Source organism: Hyperolius riggenbachi, chromosome 10 (genome assembly GCF_040937935.1).
Source record: "Hyperolius riggenbachi isolate aHypRig1 chromosome 10, aHypRig1.pri, whole genome shotgun sequence".
NCBI lineage: Eukaryota > Metazoa > Chordata > Amphibia > Anura > Hyperoliidae > Hyperolius > Hyperolius riggenbachi.
Window position 1 is genome coordinate 192309669 of NC_090655.1, and position 18410 is coordinate 192328078.

Consider the following 18410-nt stretch of genomic DNA (forward strand, 5'->3'; position numbering starts at 1 on the left):
CTAAAAAATCTGTAGACTAGTCCAAACTGCTTAGTGAATTGAGGCCATTAATGTCCCTTAACCCCATTTTTTATGTTGCGGACATGTTCACCTATTTAGGTCTGTAGTGACCTTTTTGTGCGTCCCACATACTGTATACCACATGTACACCAACGTAGGTATACAACCCCCTTTGTGTTACATGTAATGTTCTGTCTAATTTTTTTCTCTATTCCATTTGACTGATATTTTACTTTAGACATTTTAGTTCTCCTAGCGCCCCTACACCCCACGCAGTCCCTGCATGGGAAGAAGCCCAGAACGGACCTAAAGAGGTTTTTGGGGGATCGACACAGCTTGGTACCAATATATTTTTCAAGTTTTGAGCTTTTTGGTAAATAAACCTAGGTCTATCAGGTATCACATTCCTGAGTCCAGGGTCCTCTTTCTTACTTCCCAGTGTTTCCAAACAATATGCTTGATCCTTCTATACTGTCCACTAAAATTAGTGATGAATGCCACTTCCTGATGGATGTTTCTGATCTCTATTGAGGTTCTGAAGATATTTTTCTCTACTCCCTCTTCCCACCTCCATCATACATCTTTGCAATTCTGTCTCATCATAGCCCTTAGCTTTAAATCTCTCTCTATCATCAGTTGAGCCTGGTCAACATAGTCTTCCATGTACAGTTCTTTCTCATGCGAGTCATCTGTCCCTTAGGTATTCCCCTAATCCAGTTAGGATGATGATTACTATTTACAGGCATGAACCCGTTACGGTTGGTATCCTTAAAGAAACTCTTGGTGCAAAGTTTACCACCTTCCTTAAATATCAAGATATCCAAAAAATGGATCCTCTCCAATCCTTTTTCCACACTTAGACCAATATTCCAAGTGTTATCATTCAATTGTGTGAAAAAAGATTCTAAAGAAATTGAATCACACAAGTTTTATGTAGCGCTGGTCAAGCCTTTTACATTGATGCTGCTTTAATATGAACTGAGTCGCTATGTACAGTTTGACAGTTAGGCAGCAATGCTGTGGGAATGGGGCATTGTGATGCCAGAACCTACTTGTTGTTTGTTACATAGTTTGGTTGAAAAAAGACATCCACCCATCCAGTTCAACCAGAAAAAAAAAACACCGTGCTGAACCTGCACATATCCCAGTTGATCCAGGAAATGGCGAATAACCTTACAAGGCCTGGGCCAATTAGTCTTAAAAGGGAAAAGTTCTGTAACGATCGGTGTAACACAGAGAGGGTCTGATTACCGGTGATCTGCAGTATCACAGAGAATACAAATATATACCCGATTATTGATGATCTGCAGTATCACCGATAATCAGATATATCTCTAACCTCTGGACACCTGGGTAGTAAGAGTGTTTGGTGAAACAGAAATACTTTGAGGACTGCACCTGAGGAGCAGGTGCCCTGCAGTAAGGAATACTGCACAATAACACGTTCCTTCCGCAAGCCTGAGACTCTCCCGAGGGAGGGGTCAGGCTAGGAGTAGGAAGGACAGAGTGTGAGTGACACCAAGGAAGGGTGTCACCCCCAGGTCTGTGAGCTATCTCTTGACTGAGGAGATAGCTCTCGAGGTCGGGCAAGCCGGGTCGGCAACAGACAGACAGATCAGGGACAGAGACAGGAGACAGATGCGGAATCCTAAGACTAGCATAGCAGAGTTCGGCAACAGAGTATCAGATATAGCGAAGTACCTAATCAGAGATCAGAAGAGTAGTCAGGAAAGCAGAAGGTCATAACAAATAATCAACAATGCCTAGTCTGAGGTGTGAGCTCCATGATCATCAACACCCTGGAACTGGTCTAAATAATACTCAGATAATATATAGTTTTCCCTAGACTGAGGTGTGAGGTCCTTGATCGTCAACACCCAGGAACTGGTCTAGATAACAACACAGATAATATCACAGATACTGACAAGGTCTAAGTGCTACCGCGTAGTGATCGCAACGCCAGACACCAGAGAAATGACCAGCACCCAGTATATATACACCAGCGCTCTCCAGCGCCTCCCCTAAGTGCTGAACCAATGAAACCTGATAGAATTTGTCAGCTAATTGGCTAGATCAGCTGACACCCTTCTGACTGCCATAAAGGCTCTGCCTCTTAGCGCGCGCCCTTCTGAACCTGTGTGGACTATCAGTCCCAGCTACACCAGACATGTGTTGTAATGCATCTGTTGGTTTGAACGCGGGACCAGCCGCAACGCTGTCAGAGCATGCGGCGGTTTCCCCGCGTTCCACCATACTGCTAGTGGTAGGCCCATGCGTGCAAACCGCCGCGTCGGACGGGGAATCCGCCGCCTTGTTCACTGGGCATGCGGCGGTTTCTCCGCGCTCCGTCAGGCTAGTGGATGCAGGCCCAATCGCACAAGCTACCATGTTGAACGCGGAATCAGCCGCCTTACTCTGAATAATCGCGGCGGCTTTTCCGCGTTTTCCTACAAGTTCCTCCCCAACTCCAGATGGCAGTCAGATAAATCTCCGAATCAACTCTCCCGGGAATCGCCTAGAGCAGGGGTCCCCAAACGTTTTCACTCAAAGGCTGGGTCAACATACTTCAAGTTAATGGGGGGCTGGAGCATACATAATGACGTAGAAAACATTAAATTGAACCTAGGTGTTGTTAACTATTACCTGTTAACATGTGCAGCCGTTTAGTCTCCCATTTAACCAAAGCAGATATTGTGCCCCCATCACAGCATGTGCAGATAGTATGCCCCCACAAAACAGCATGTGCAAATATTATGTCCCCAACACAGCATGTGCAGATAGTAAAAAACCTCTTTGCGCCAGACAGTGAAGCATACCCAGGGGACAACCTGTCGTCCAATTGGACAGCAGTGTCACCTGATGCAGAAATTGGAAGCCAATGAATGACTGCTCACTGGCTTCCCTGTGGATTAGTGGTGCCAGCACTGCTATTCTATATGTGAGCCACCGTTATTTAAAGATTCAGTGGGCCGCATCTATAAGTAATACAGGTTGTGAGTGGAGGGCCGGCGAAAAAGCCGCAGTGGGCCGCATTTGGCCCGTGGGCCTTAGTTTGAGGACCACTGACCTAGAAATTCTAGCCGTGGATGCTCTTCAGTGCAAGGAAAGCATCCAAGACCTCTTTAAATGCAGATATAGAGTTTGCCATAACTACTTTATGAGGTAAGGTATTTCACATTTTAACTATTACTGTAAAGGACCCCTCTCTAAATAGATGGCAAAAATATTTTTTTTCCATATGCAGATCATGTCCCCTTGTCCGTTTGTAACCTATGTAAAAAAAAAACTCATCCGCCAAGCTTTTGTTTTGCCCTCTGATGTATTTATACATGTTAATCATGTCACCTCTTAGTCACCTTTTTCCCTTTCTTGGTAAGTGAGACCTTCCTACCCACCAATGAGACACAAGTGGGGGTGCTGTTATTATACAGTCATCTTTTTGACTATGGTTTTGTCATTGAGTTGAGACTTACTTCAAAATACCTCTGATGTTTCTGAGACAAGAAGGCTCAAACCAAACACCTGTCTTTTTTCACACAGAGTGAAGGTGAGGATGAAGGAGGAGATGAGGAACCACTGCAAGAAGCTGCTGCTCCAGAAGAGGAGGATAAGCAGAAGCAGCGTCTGGAGAGGAAGCGGAAGCTGAAGGAGCGCTTTGACTCGGAGTATGATGATGGGGATGCTGACGCTACGTATTTTGATGATCTGAAAGGGGAAATGCAGAAACAAGCAGAGGTAAGCCGTAATTTTACAGAAATCTAATTTTGCTGACGTTGACACTTGAAATACATAAAGCCTGGTACACAATGTTAATGTTGCGATAAATGATCATTGATGGTTAGGATGATATTGTTGGGAATGAGCACTGTACAAAAACGCTGTTCAGCTTTAGCTAGGCAGATTGTACTATTCAGTGGACAGGAGGAGGCGGTTGATGGGTGATGAATGAGCGGGCACGGGAAACAAAATAAAAAAAATGCACTTGTTTGTAATTTAGCAAACCATAGGGCATTATGGGACAGCTTCATACATGCAAGCTTCTTGGCTGAGACAGCGCTGTACAATCAGCTATGTTTTTTCTAGCATGTGTACAGGGTTTAAGTCTGACTGTAAAATTCTGTTTTTTCTTATTTATTCAGATTGATGTTTAAATTATAAAGCAGAGATTTTGTGTAGTAATTCATTTTGATGATGCTCCATTTCCTCTTAAACCTTTTTGAAATATATCATCAGGGTGGACTGTGTGGCTGATATTGTGGTGAAACTCCTCCCACAGGGTGATGTCATGACCAATGTCCTGACAGTTTGCTGTCTATGGAGCTTGTTGCATTGTGGGAAATAACCGCTTTTTCCAACTGCCAAGCAAGCAGTATCTCCCTCTGTGCACAGAACTCTCAGTAAACAAACATTTCATACAGATCAGCTGGCAGATCTAAAGAGGTCACCACCAGTGATAAATGTCAGAATGTAAATCATGAAAAGGGAAGATTTCACAATGGGCAAACACTGACTTAATAATGTATAAGTTAATATTGTAAACAATAATCAGTTTTATTCATTATGTTCTTTTCACTACAGTTCCTTAACAGCAGGTTCTGCTTTAGCTGTAAAGGGTTCTTGTTTGCTTTTTCTCTCTTAGCTGAATCGTGCAGAATTTGAAGACCAGGATGATGACGTCCGTGTACAGTATGAAGGCTTCCGGCCTGGCATGTACCTCCGTATAGAAATTGAAAATATGCCCTGTGAGTTTGTTGTGAATTTTGACCCTCATTATCCCATGATCCTTGGTGGTCTGGGTAACAGTGAAGGAAACGTCGGCTACATCCAGGTAATAATGCAGCACTTCATATTGTCTCTCAGTGATCAGCATTGTATGTAATAGATGCATTTATACAGTCATGTCATGCCAACTCTTTCTAGATGAGGCTGAAAAAGCACAGATGGCACAAAAGAATTCTGAAGACAAAAGATCCCCTGATCTTCTCCTTGGGTTGGAGACGATTCCAGACTATCCCCCTTTATTATATTGAAGATCACAATGGACGTCACCGGCTACTGAAGTATACACCTGAGCATATGCACTGCGGGGCCACTATTTGGGGTGAGTACTGTCTCCAATCATAAAGGCTAAGAGAAGGCCAAACCTTCTCCCTAAATTTAAAGTGGACCCGGACTCTTGCACAGGAAAGAAGGAAACAGAGAAATGCACCCTGTATGTGTTTAGAGAGTTTAGCCTGTCTAATTCCCTCTCACAACTGTAATTTGATCTGCAACTGGCTGCCTCGGCAGAGCAGCTAATTTGTAAACACTGGATTTTAACCCTATGCTTCCATGAAAGCAAAGAAGTAGACACTCTGCAGATTTATTGCAGGATTTGTATCATCTGTAACAAAGAAAGAAAGGTTATTATGCTGTTGCTTATCTTTTAGAGCAGAGAGGAAGTTCCGAGTTCAGGTCCGCCTTAAGCAAGCTGCAGAGCAGTGTAACTGTTTCAATGCCTTAATACACTTCATTTTTATAGATTAGCTGTTGCATTTAATAAAAACAGATGTAATGAATATCAATTGAATAAAAAGGCTTACAATTTGACCATTTTATTAATCAAACATTGATCAGTGTTATGGCATTACAATAATTGCATAGGTACTGGGCGGGAGTTCTTAATTTATTGCACACGGAGTACGAATGTGCCTGAGACTGTTAAGCTGTGAGTTCATAAATGTGAAAGAATATGGGGTGCTTGGTTAGATACGCCAGGTCTGACGACATTCGATTTAGTGACCATTAGACTCTTGGGGGCAATATATCACGCTTCTCTTTGTAGCTGTTGAGTATAGGTTTTATTCCTCATGATTCCTCCAAGGCGCAGTATATGTGGTTTGGTATATTCATTACTCTACAGCACATGATTAGCTATGTTATGGCCATACCAAGCCATTTTGTGGAATCCTGTCACCTGTTGTTTAATCCAACCACTTACACATTTCTTTTTCTTTGCAGGACCCATCACTCCTCAAGGGACTGGATTCTTGGCTGTTCAGTCAGTTAACACCACCAAGGTAAGTGTATACCTGTATTTATAGAAACATTTATTACCACAAAGAGTTAGCCTAGGATTTCTTCACAACCAGCAGTGAGTAACAAATCTCCAGCTATTGTGAAACTAATAATTCTCAGCTTGCACTAGAATCCAAAGTGTGTAAGAAAACACATCCCATATGGAAGGCTAAATCTGAGATAAAGGAGTACTGTAGGGGGAAAAAGAGTTGCACTTACCTGGAGCTTCTAATGGTCCCCCACAGACGTCCTGTGCCCACGCAGCCACTCTCTCTCTCTCTCTCTCTCTCTCTCTCTCTCTCTCTCTCTCTCTCTCTCTCTCTCCAATGCTCTGGTCACCTCCTCCGGTTCACTTTAAAGTCGGAAAACCACTGCCCCTGCTCGGCCGAGCCCTCGCTCCTGCTGATGTCACCAGGAGTGTATTGTGCAGGCCCAGTACAGTGTGCGCCTACGCAGTGCGCTTCTGGTGACGTCAGCGGAAGCGAGGACATGACCTCGCAGGCCTAGTGGTTTTCCGATTTTAAAGTTGGAAATTCCAGAGGTGAACTGGAGGCGGGACCGGAGCATCGGTGAGTGGCTGTGCGGGCACAGGACGTCGGTGGGGGACCATTAGAAGCCCAGGGTAAGTTCAACTATTTTTCCCCGACCCCCCCCCCCCCCCCCCCCCCTACAGTAGTCCTTTAAAGGGACTCTGAGCAGTAACTAGAATCAAAACCTGAACTTACCTGGGGCTTACTCCGGCCCACCGTAGGTCGGGAGGTCCCTCGGCGTCCATCTGGCTCTTCTCCCAGGCCGTGGTCAGAAATGGCTCCCGGCGACACTGGGCCCGAGTGTTGGGCTCCTTCTTCCTGAAAGGTGACGTCAGTCGTCACCATGCCGCCCGCCTCGCGTCGTCACAGTGACTGGCGTAACAGTACTGCGCATGTGCGATTAAACCGCGCATGCGCAGTACTGTCACGCCGGTCGCCGTGATGACGCGAGGCGGCCGGCATGGTGATGTCTGACGTCACCTTTCAGGAAGAAGAAGCCCAACACTCGGGCCCAGTGTCGCCAGGAGCCACCAGGGAGCCATTTCTGACCATGGCCTGGGAGAAGAGCCAGATGGACGCCGAGGGACCTCCCGACCTACGGTGGGCCGGAGTAAGCCCCAGGTAAGTTCAGGTTTTGAGTCTAGTCACTGCTCGGAGTCCCTTTAAGGCTGGAACTCCAGTCAAATAGTCTTTTTTTTTATTTTTTTATTGTGGTTGTGTATCCTCCTCATGCTCTGGATTAGGAGGTGATTAGAATATAAGATGTTACAGTTCTCAGTACAGGAGTTTGAGATAAGAGTTCTCTAATGAGAAGACCTGTTCCATTGATGGCTGATGGGCTTTCCATTCCACTGGGAAATATTTCTAACTTCCTGTTGTGTCTCTGGGGCAGGACGACAGTGGAAATCTCTCCATTGGGAAAATAATCAGCCTGCAAAAATGTATTGCCCTTCATTATTCTGTCAGAAACAAAAGAAAATGTTTGGCTGCAGATCCACTTAAGCTTACTTGAAGAAAAAAAAAAAAACACCCCCTATGGGGTGTGTTAACACTATGCGTGTTGCCACATGCATACAGTTGTATATGCATGTTCACATCTTGGCATTGTAAGAGACCATGTTATTATCTATGGCATATTCTATACTGCGTTTCTGGATAATGTGTGCATTAATGAGCATAGTTACCATAGAAATCTTCATGGTATGAAAAATAATGTGCACTCTATAACGTGCAGAATGTGCATTGTATTATGCTACAACCAATGAGCTTCCTCTCTCTGAAACGATGTGTGACATGAGATAAACATCTTCGCTCATGTCTAGTACTAGCCCTACTAAAAAAATTATGTGAAGTCCCTTTCTGTTTTTCAGTATAGGAAGAGTAAAAAAAAAAAACGCAAACTTGTGTTATCTATACAAAAGAGCTTCTCTGAGCTATTCCACCAACTTGGTGGAAGTCAGTCCTGATTTTCTGAAGAACTTAAACAGCCAAGAAACTGAGAGACAGTTTGAGATAAGGTTTTACTGCAGGGAGATTCAAAGGGTCATTACATCTGCTTTGTTTAACAGCTTAAAGAGAATCTGTACTCTAAAATTTTTACAGCAAAAAGCATACCATTCTATTCATTATGTTCTCCTGGGCCCCTCTGTGCTGTTTCTGCCACTCTCTGCTGCAAACCTGGCTTGTAATTGCCAGTTTTAGGCAGTGTTTACAAACTAACCAGCTTGTGACAGGCTCACATAAGCAGAGTGTGTGAGTCATACAGAGCCTGCAGAGGGTGTGTATCGCTTCTATCCAATCACAAGCAGCCCTGCACATTCCACACATTCCAGCCTTAGCCCGACTGTGCCGACAGAGGAAAAAAGATTAGATCATATAACAGAGATAACACAGCCACTGTTCCATTAGGAAAGGCTGCAGTAAGCCAGAGCACATTAGAACAGGCAAAGGAACTTGTAGGATAGAAGAATTAAGGCTGAAAATTTTATTACAGAGTCTCTTTAAGGGCCCGTTTCCACTAAGAGCGGTGCGATGCGGCTAAATAGCCGCATCGCACCGCAGGTTTGCTGAAACACATGCACGCCAGTGGAAGAGTTTCCACTGTGTGCATGTTGTGCGGTGTGGAGCGATCCGAAAATCTGCAGCATGCTGCAGATTTTCGCACGGCTGCAGCCGCGCCCCATCTCCTCCATTCACTTCCGCATCGGGAGATGCGGAAGTAATGCGACCGTCGGTGGAAGTGATGCGTCTACGTAGACCCATTTGCATCACTTTGTAATGGAAACCTGCCCTTAATACAGAGAGTGGATTCTAAAGTGCCACTGTGAAAATCTGATGTTATAAATAGCTTGTAAATGGCTGTAGAACTGAAAATAAAAATGAGACTCTGTTTGCTACTAATGTGTTTTTTTTTGTTAGCTGCTGTACTACACATACAGTCCATTAATTCTTAAGTTTATTTTCGCTTCAGATTTGCTTAAGGCTACGTTTCCACTTGTGCGTTGTCAGATTTTTCTCTCAGAAAATTTGCATTGATTTTGCAACTAATGGTGGTGAGTGGGGCTGTTTTCATTCAATGTGAATTTTCATACGCGTAAATAAAATCTGAGGACCTGCTTAATTTTTTTGGACATTGTGTACGATTTGTGTACAATGCTTTGCATAGGCAACACATAGCAATGCAAAATTTTGCGTTATTAAGCGAAAATTCTCATTAAATCTATGGTTACAGGAAGTTGTCAGCAGTCATGACTAAGCTGTTACTAGGCAGATTGTTATATTTGACTAATGTGAATTTTCGCTTAGGAAAATTAGACTAAAAACACGTACAAATTTACAAGCTACTTTTCACCAATCAAAAAAATCTTATACGATTATTTGGTTGCGAAAATGTCATGATACAGTGGAAACGTAGCTTTAGGTTTAATGCAGGAAAAATTTTTTATTTTTTTTAGTCCAACTTTGGTTAAATTACAGTCCAGCAGTTACACACTTAAGTCCTGGTGATAACTGGTCATTTCTATCTGAAAACTAATTTTTATTTCTTCTTTTACAGGCAGATTTCCGGATAGCGGCAACAGGTGTTGTTCTAGATCTGGACAAATCTATTACCGTGGTGAAGAAGTTAAAGCTAATTGGATATCCATGCAAAATCTATAAAAATACAGCATTTATTAAGGTACCATTTACTGCGCAATGTTATTAGTTCAGCCATGTTAATGCTGTGTATCATTAGTTGGCCAGCACGGTGTCGTAGTGGTTTGCGCTCTCGCCTTGCAGCCTCCCAGCCAGGTTAACATCTGCAAGGAGTTTGAATGTTCTCCCTGTGTCTGTACGGGTTTCTTCCAGGCACTCTGGTTTCCTCCCACATTCTAAAAACATACAGATAAGCTAATTGGCTTCCTTCTAAATTGGCCCTAGACTATGATGCATGCACTACACTATACATACATAGACCTATCACTATGGTAGGGACTAGATTGTGAGCCCCTGTAAGGGACAGTTAGTGACAAGACGATATATTCTATACAGCTCTGCGTAATATGTCGGCGCTAAATAAATACTTAAAGCGGAATATAACCCTGCATTTCAACTTTGCTCTAAAACATTATTTACAGCATATTATATGCAAAAAGCATTTTTTTTTTTACTAGACCAGCATTGGAAGGGTTAAACACAGAGGTTTTAAGTTCTGTGCAGACGTTCAGATAGTTACATTCTATTTAGTTATATGTATATATTTAGAAATGTTACACACTCTTTGGCTGTCCTCCAACTCCTTCTCAGTGAGAGAGAGGAGTCACATTCAACACTTAGATACATTTATGTAAACAAAATGTATCTAACTCCAGTTCGGATGCGTCTGCAGAAATCTCCAGGGACTTTAAAGCCCTGTGTAACCCTTCCAATGCTGGTCTAGTAAAAAAAAAAAAATGCTGGTTGCATATAATATACTGTAAATAATGTTTTAGAGCAAAGTTGAAATGCAGGGTTATATTGCGCTTTAAATGAAATAAATTAGTTGCCAGACACAGTCAACAGCTACGCGCATACACTAGATTTCCGTTAGCTGGAAAAATATTTTACGGAAAGATGATATGGCCATCCAATGATGGTGACTTGTAGTGTTGTATCACGAACAACTGACCTCCATTGTTGTTCTACAATTGTCCCTGCAGTGCAGTACCCCTCCCCTCTCCATAGAGTGACCTTTCTAGACTACAGTTACTACAAGCATGTATGTTGCATATGAGGTACATGTATGACCTACAGATGACTGGTATTGGTAAGAATAGGTTGCTCCTTCCCTGCGGATGTTTCTTGCTTTCCAGGAACAAATTCTTACATTCTGATTTGAGAGCTTAAATCTCTTTGCATACAATAATAGTCTCAGTGGGTTCTTCTCCCTGAGACACACATGTCATCTTCAGAATGTGTTAAGTTAGGGATTTCTAAGACTGGGATCACACTTGCTTAAAATCCTGTGCGATTTCCTGCAATGTGAAATCGTACGTAATGCTTTTCAGTACTGACACACGTGTTCATTCAGGACTTTTTCTACCGCGATTCATGTTAGTTTAAAAAACTTGATTTTCACCTGTGTAATTGTAGGTGAAAGAACAAAGTTTGTAACGCTTACTGTGTCACTCACAGGTGCAGGATCCGGTATGCCTAGCAGAGTTCTGTGAGGAGAAATGAGATGATTCGCAGACCTTTGTTAGACATAAAATCCGGTACTTTATTGTACCAGATTTTATGCCTCATGGATGTTTGTGCATATCTTTTCTCCTATGTAATTGTAGGGATAGGTCTAATTATTGGGTAACATGACAAATGACATAGTTTTTGAAGGATTATTTTCTTAGATGTAGATTATAAGGAATACTAAGCAGCTTTAAAAAAACACAATTTATACTTACCTGGGGCTTCCTCCAGCCCACTGAATGCCGCGAGGTCCCCCGGCGTTGTCCTGGCTCCTCTCTCGGTCCCACAGGTAGCTCCATTAATCGGTGAATCCTGCCTGAAGTCGCCAGTACGATTCCCTGCCACGCACGCTATGCGTCATCACAGCGGCCGGTGTGAGAGTCCTGCGCATGTGCGGTTCTCTAATTCTGCCAGCTGCCGTGATGATGCGTAGTGCGGGGGATGTCGGGGGACCTCACGGCCTACGGTGGGCTGGAGGAAAGCCCCAGGTAAGTACAAACAGATTGTGTGTTTTTTTTGTTTTTTGTTTTTTAAAGCTGCTCAGTATCCCCTTAATATTCTGTCCGCCTGATAACTCAGTTGGAAAACATGTCTTGCTCGTAGGATATCTTGTTGTGACTGTGTATTTATATGTACATCAGTTTGCACAGTCTGTGTATGATTCTTGATGCTTTCTTCAATCATTTGTACTGTAAACCTTGATTCCACACTGCATAAAAAAAGCATGTGTAATTCCCATAGACGGCCAGCAGGTGTTGACAGTCTATGGTAGGTGACACATGCGTTAAAATACATACTAAATGTACCCGTTAGACCACATTGACACAATCTAAATCTTTAGAATCTGTTTTTGTTTTTTTGTTTTTTTTACAAGCACTTTCCATCAATCCCATTTTCCTTATAATAATCTTTCAGGGTTTGTAGCAGTTCTCTATTATAATTTTTGTATTTTAAAAAAAATTTTGTGTTGATTTTTGTCACTAGGGGATGTTCTCTTCGGTCCTAGAAGTGGCTAAATTTGAGGGCGCCGCCGTGCGCACGGTCAGTGGTATTCGGGGACAAATCAAGAAAGCTCTGCGAACTCCTGAGGGGGCGTTTAGAGCGACATTTGAAGACAAGCTCCTTATGAGTGGTGAGTTGCAGCACTGTACATACCATGTACTCCTACTGAGGGTAACGTGATTTCCCTGTGCAAATTAATGCAAGCGCGGATAGCTTTAACATACTTTTATTCAAACCTATTATTAGAACCAATTGCAAAATCTTACATTGTGACATTTTTATTTGGACACATTTTAGTTTTTAGCACTTTCATTTCATCAACAATTGTATAGTCCATTTTTCATACTTTTCATTAATAATTTCTCTCAAGCTTCAGGTAGTTTAAAGGCCGGTAAATTCCCAAAACTAACTTTAATCAGATTATGGAAAGTGCCAGATATTTTTGGACAAGAGCAAGGTTCGCTTTAAACATGTTAAATACTCAGTTAGGTCTGGAACCCACGAGGAGCACTTTTCTGTGTGTTTGTGAATTGAAAAGCTGTTTCTAATGTAATGCAATACGTGTGATCCCACTTGAGGGATGTGATGCATTTGAAAAAGCTGCGCGCTAATTTGGGTGCGACGTTAAGTACAAAAAGACTCCGGTAAATAACAGTTTAATTGTGGTAGTAGAATATCGATAGATTTATCAGATTTATAGTGAAATATCGGCAATACTGTACTTGCTGATATTTCACTATGACCTAACCTCTCCCTACTTCCATAATGAACCCTCCTCCCAGGGCAACTAATAAACGCCCTCCTTTTCCCTGGACAACTAATAATCTCTCCCTGTTGCAACCACAACTAATAACAACCCCCCTTTCCCTTGGCAACTAATGACTCTCTCCCCCGGGCAGCTAATAACCCTCCCCCGGAAGCTAATAACCCCCTCCCCTTTCCCTGGATGAATAATAACCTCTCCCCGGGGCAACTAATAAACCTCTTCCCCCCCCCCACCCACTTTCCCTGGGCAACTAATAACCCTCCCCCAGCAACTAATAACACCCCTCCCCCCAAATAATGCACCATCCTCAACAACGAATACCCCCCTGCAGCTATTCAGGGCCACCCGCTAAATAGTGGTATTTGGCCGCGCTATTAACTGCTTCGTGTATGATTGCCCTGGTGCTGCCTATGTATTGCAGCATTGTGTTTTTGGCAAGAAGTGATTGTTGAGTTAACAGAAAAGCATGTGTCCTCCACAGACGTTCATAATGCCACCCCTTGCAGGGAATGGACCATTAATGCTTTTGGCAGATAAGAGAGTCACTATAAACCACCGCTTTTTCTCCAATCAGATATCGTGTTCCTGCGCACCTGGTTCCCAGTCTCTGTGCCCACCTTCTATAATCCGGTCACCTCCCTGCTGAAGCCTGTGGGGCAGAAAGAGAGCTGGACTGGCATGAAGACTGTAGGACAGCTCCGCTATGAGCTCGGCATCAAACAGAAACAGCGCAAAGATTCCCGCTACAAGGTACACAAACATTTTATACTATCCAAAAATATTACCAGCACAAAAATGGTTTATCTAAACAAGCAACGCGATTCTGCTTCTTTTCCAGCCTGTTGTGAGAAAGGAAAGGCACTTCAATCCACTCCACATTCCAAAAGCTCTGCAGAAAGCTCTGCCATTTAAGAGTAAGCCGAAAATGATGGAGAAGAAGGCCAAGGTGACAAAGGACAAACTACGGCCTGCTGTTATAAAAGAACCTCATGAACGGAAGGTAGGGGGCATTCTTGTTTGATACATCACGTCTCATCATTATTATACTGTGTTTAAAAAAGATTCCCCCGTCTGTAAATTTCTACTTCTTAGTTATCACCGAAACGAAACCCTCCTTATGCTATTTACTTGACAACCTGGGTTCTGAATGTTGGCAAATGTCTGAATACACTGTTCAAATACAGTACATGTCAGCTATTTGCCATTCTGTCCTGACAAGCTTGTATCAAAGATAGACAGTAAAACTGTACTCATTTCTACTAACAGCTGTACCAGTGGTTATGAATCTACATTTTTACTGAGGGATAGAATGTCTGACTAAACCCAAGGTTTTAGTTGTGAGATCCTGAAGGCACAATGATCATGTTTGTTTAGCATGAATAGTAGCAAAGCTGGTAAAACGTACAAAGCAGACATGGTCACAATTGCTCAAAGCAACCAACCATAGTCCTCTGGGCCGGATTTACCATAAGGCACATATGCCTGCAGGCGCCATGATGATGGAAAGGCGGCTCACTCCCATCCTCAAGTGCCCCCCTTACCCTATGCAGTGTCCCGAGTGGAGTGTAAATGAGAGGTTACTCACCCGGGTCTCGTAATTCCACTGCCCAGATCTCCCTTCTGCCGGGGGCACCTCTAGCTACAGTACCTAATACTTGGGTGCAACTCTGGCTACCTAATACTGAGGATAGCTGTTGCTACCAAATACTAAGGGGTACATGTAGCTATGACGGGTAAGGGAGAAGTGACAGCTGGGACAGCCAGCACACTTGCGTTGCAGTTTGGCAGGCGTTTGTAGGTTCTTGGAGGGCGAAGTCTAAGGTGCCAGGACAATTTGTGCCTATAGGCTCCTGTGATGTAAATCCAGGCCCAATAGTCCTCAATCTGGGTATTTGCTCCAGTTCTTTTCCAGTTTTTCTAGCAATGGCTTTAATAAATCTGCCCCAGTGTCTTCATAGGCCTTATTTTTACCAGTTTGTCCATACTGAACAGCATATTTAACTATTATTTGACACTGCAGTATGAATATTTTTCTGAAGCACCTGACCATTAAGCCCAGTTCACACTGCACAGATGGAAAACTGATCCATGGAATGGATCAGTTTTTAAAAGGTATCAGTTTTTCATCTCTTCCGTTAGTGGTCGCTCAATGCACCACATCTGTCGCTGCGGAATTTTTGCTGCCGGCCCAAACTTGCGGTCCGTTTGGCGGAACGGGCCAATCGGATCTGTTCTAATGGAGCGATGTGTTCAGCTCCATTGTAATTTTTGTGCCAATGTGAACCAGGCCTTAGTACTGTAGCTGTAGACATATCTAAGTTAAACATGACATTATTCTCCTAAAAAACACTAATGGTACCATTTTCCGTAGATATCTGCCCTCCTCACTGCTTTGGGCACAGTGAACAACTACAAGAGACAGAAGGCCAAGACAAAGAACAAACAGCAGAGGAAGCAGTTCCTGCGCAGCAAGCAGAAGGAGGAAGAGGACAAGCTGAAAAGACAGAAGGAGGCCAGAAAGAAGCTCTTCCGTGCTATTGGACAGAGAGAAAAGAAGAAGCAGAAATCAAGTCTCAAAGGCACCCAAGAGCTCAGCTGATAGTCCTGACCAATAGAAGATGTACAGATCTATTTATCGTTGCTCAGTCATGAAATTTTGTACTCTTGGAAATCTATTTGGACTATTCAATGTGCATGTGCATAGTGTAGGGATGGGCAGTTGGATTTCCTGTTACTCTTTCTCAACTGAACTCTGTAATGCTTCACTGGAAACATCTTCTCTTCACATTCAACTGCCTTAACGTCGCACTAAACTTTAACCTGAGCATGTGATACTAAATCTTTTATAATTGGTGCTTGGCTTCAATGAAATATGTATGACAAGGTGTTCTGTCCCTTAGCTTTACCCAAGAGTCTACTTTACAAATTAGTGCTGTAACTTAAGTGTTAAGAGGAACGCTTCAAGCCTCTCCAATGGTTATTGAGAGCACATTTACCCTGGCAGCCCTTTGGTAACTGTGGTTGGATAAGTGCTGTAGCAGGAGTTGCTTGGTTCTGACTAATGCTTTTGGCTGGCTGTGACTGGCATTGTCAGATACTGACTGGTGTTTTGCCGCTATTCTGTGACCTTGCAGGCTTTTATAAGCTGTGACTGGCGTTTTCTAGCAGGCACTTGTAGACTATTTCCATTGACTCCTGTGGAGGGCCATTTCTTACTTAGGGCCCGTTCAGACTGCACGCGTTTCCAGCCGCGTTTTGGAAACGCGTGCAGGAGGCCGACACGCACGACATCAGACAGTGCATAGAGTGCACTGTCTGATGTTCACACTGCATGCGTTCCGGACCTGTGCGGTCCAGGAACGCATGCTGCACGCAGATTTTGCAAAAACGCGCGGCTGTCCCATTCACTTTTCAGTGATGGGATCAGCCACGCAACGCACACAAACACGGATGGCGTGCCTTCGTACGCGTTGCGGTCCGCACGCGTTCCGCACGCATGGCCATCCACATTTGTGATCTGAACGGGCCCTTACTGTACATACCACCAAAGATGTCTGTAGTGGGATTTTGAAGAAATCTTGCCAGTGTCACACTGTTCAAACTGGCCTCATTGAGAAGGATATTACTTATGCCTTGTGTGCAACACAATACACAAGTGCAGCGCAACATGTTCCAGGATGCATTCAGTCACAGCCAGCCACCTACTGAGTTCAAAGCAATCCAGATTGATGGAGATGGTCAGTAAGATGCAAATATTTCTGATGTACATGCACATTTTATGCAAACTGTGCAGCTTAGAAGTTGGTCAGTTAAAATTAGCATGAAGTAATGATAGTCCCAATTCCAAGTTGCAGACCATTTGCTTGAAACGTGCTTGCAAGCTGGAATTATTAACCTCTCATTGACCATCTCTTCCCCTGACACAACTCCACCTCCTGATGTCATGCTGTCTGCTCGCTTTGTGCCAAGACAGCTACTCTGTGGGTTGTACTGTCTCTCCTGAAAAGCCTGAAGAGCAGAGAACTGCGCACAGCATGACTTATTGGACTAGAGGTGGAAGAGAAGATTAGCACAGAGGCCAGACAGAGCAGCAGGTTTCACCATGCTTGATTGAATTTCAAGAACATGTTTAGCTGGCTGAATAAGGAAGACAACACTTTAAGGCTTTTCCACGAGCAGCTTAATTCACCGCTATCAGCTGCTCCCATCCACCGGCCAGGTGCTTGCTAGTGCTCTGCGCAGGCAGTGGGCGGTGGACAGGCAGCCCCCCATGTAGTTGCATCTGAGCACTAAGACGCACAGTTAATCGTTTTTTGGTGATCGGGTAATGCAGCTTACAGACAATAGTGACTGCCCAGTTTAGCAACTTGCACGATCACTTCACCTTTTGCTAAAATCAACTCGTGTATTTGGCAGATGGTCTGCAGAAGTGAGCTAATTACCTGTTCTGACAACATGACAGCGTTGGGCGACTATCCTCTCACGCGTGTAGGCTGAGTAACTCAATAAACGTGTTCATGTAGAGCAAAGGTTTTTTATTGTGATGATTTTTAAAAACAAGTGTGAGGGGAAAAAAACAATCTACCTACCTGGGGCTTCCTCCAGCCCCTGGCAGCCGATCTGTCCCTCGCTGACACAGAACGCACCAGACCATGTTAGCGCAGTCACGAGCGGTGCAGAAGATGCCGACCTGGAGAGATCAACATCTCCAACGGAGGGGACCTTGGGCCACCAGAGCTGCGGCAAGGGACAGATTGTTCCAGGGGCTGGAGGCAGCCTCAGGTAAGTAGATTTCCTTTTTGTTTTATTCCTAAGACGTGTCCTTCAAGTAAAACTTAGAGAAGAAATTTATGTACATAATGCATGACTGAGTGGCATTTCAGGGTCTCTTAGCCCCAATCTTTTTTCCTTAAAAGGTCAGAAGAAATAGTGTTAGTGTATTGACTATGTTTGGCTGGCAGATGTCTGCTCATGCAAAGCAAGTAAGGAAAGGTCTCGGTCTTTGTGACTGGTCTGTACATGATTATATTAGGACTTGCAATAACCTTATTCATGAATCCTTGGCTTGTACACAAACCGGTAAATCTAGGCTCTGGATCTTACTCCACATGCATTGTAAGAACTTTTATGGAATATTCTGCTTTGCACCATGAGTAATCTATATTTTGTGAGCCATTACTGTTTCCAGGTAAATACATTTATTTTTTGCCACATTGTATTATGTTTGTGGAGTGTAACTTGATTTTCCTAGTTTGATAAAGTATACCATCAATTTTAATTGCTACAAGAGGCTGTGTGAGGGCCCATTCTCACTACACTTACAAGTCGTCCCTCTTTAGTAGATACTTTTT

General features: G+C 43.5%; 1 protein-coding gene across 1 annotated transcript in view; it reads left to right on the forward strand.

The window, feature by feature from the left end:
• Positions 1 to 17588, forward strand: part of LOC137534112 (ribosome biogenesis protein BMS1 homolog) — a 67781-nt gene extending 50193 nt beyond the window's left edge. Inside the window, exons 15-23 of the mRNA XM_068255475.1 lie at positions 3541 to 3735; positions 4640 to 4828; positions 4921 to 5101; positions 6001 to 6059; positions 9643 to 9765; positions 12276 to 12423; positions 13634 to 13809; positions 13898 to 14059; positions 15431 to 17588. Coding sequence (XP_068111576.1) covers positions 3541 to 3735; positions 4640 to 4828; positions 4921 to 5101; positions 6001 to 6059; positions 9643 to 9765; positions 12276 to 12423; positions 13634 to 13809; positions 13898 to 14059; positions 15431 to 15658 — 1461 coding nt within the window. The 3' untranslated portion in view covers positions 15659 to 17588. The remainder of the gene's footprint in view (positions 1 to 3540; positions 3736 to 4639; positions 4829 to 4920; positions 5102 to 6000; positions 6060 to 9642; positions 9766 to 12275; positions 12424 to 13633; positions 13810 to 13897; positions 14060 to 15430) is intronic.
• The last annotated feature ends 822 nt before the right edge of the window (positions 17589 to 18410 follow it).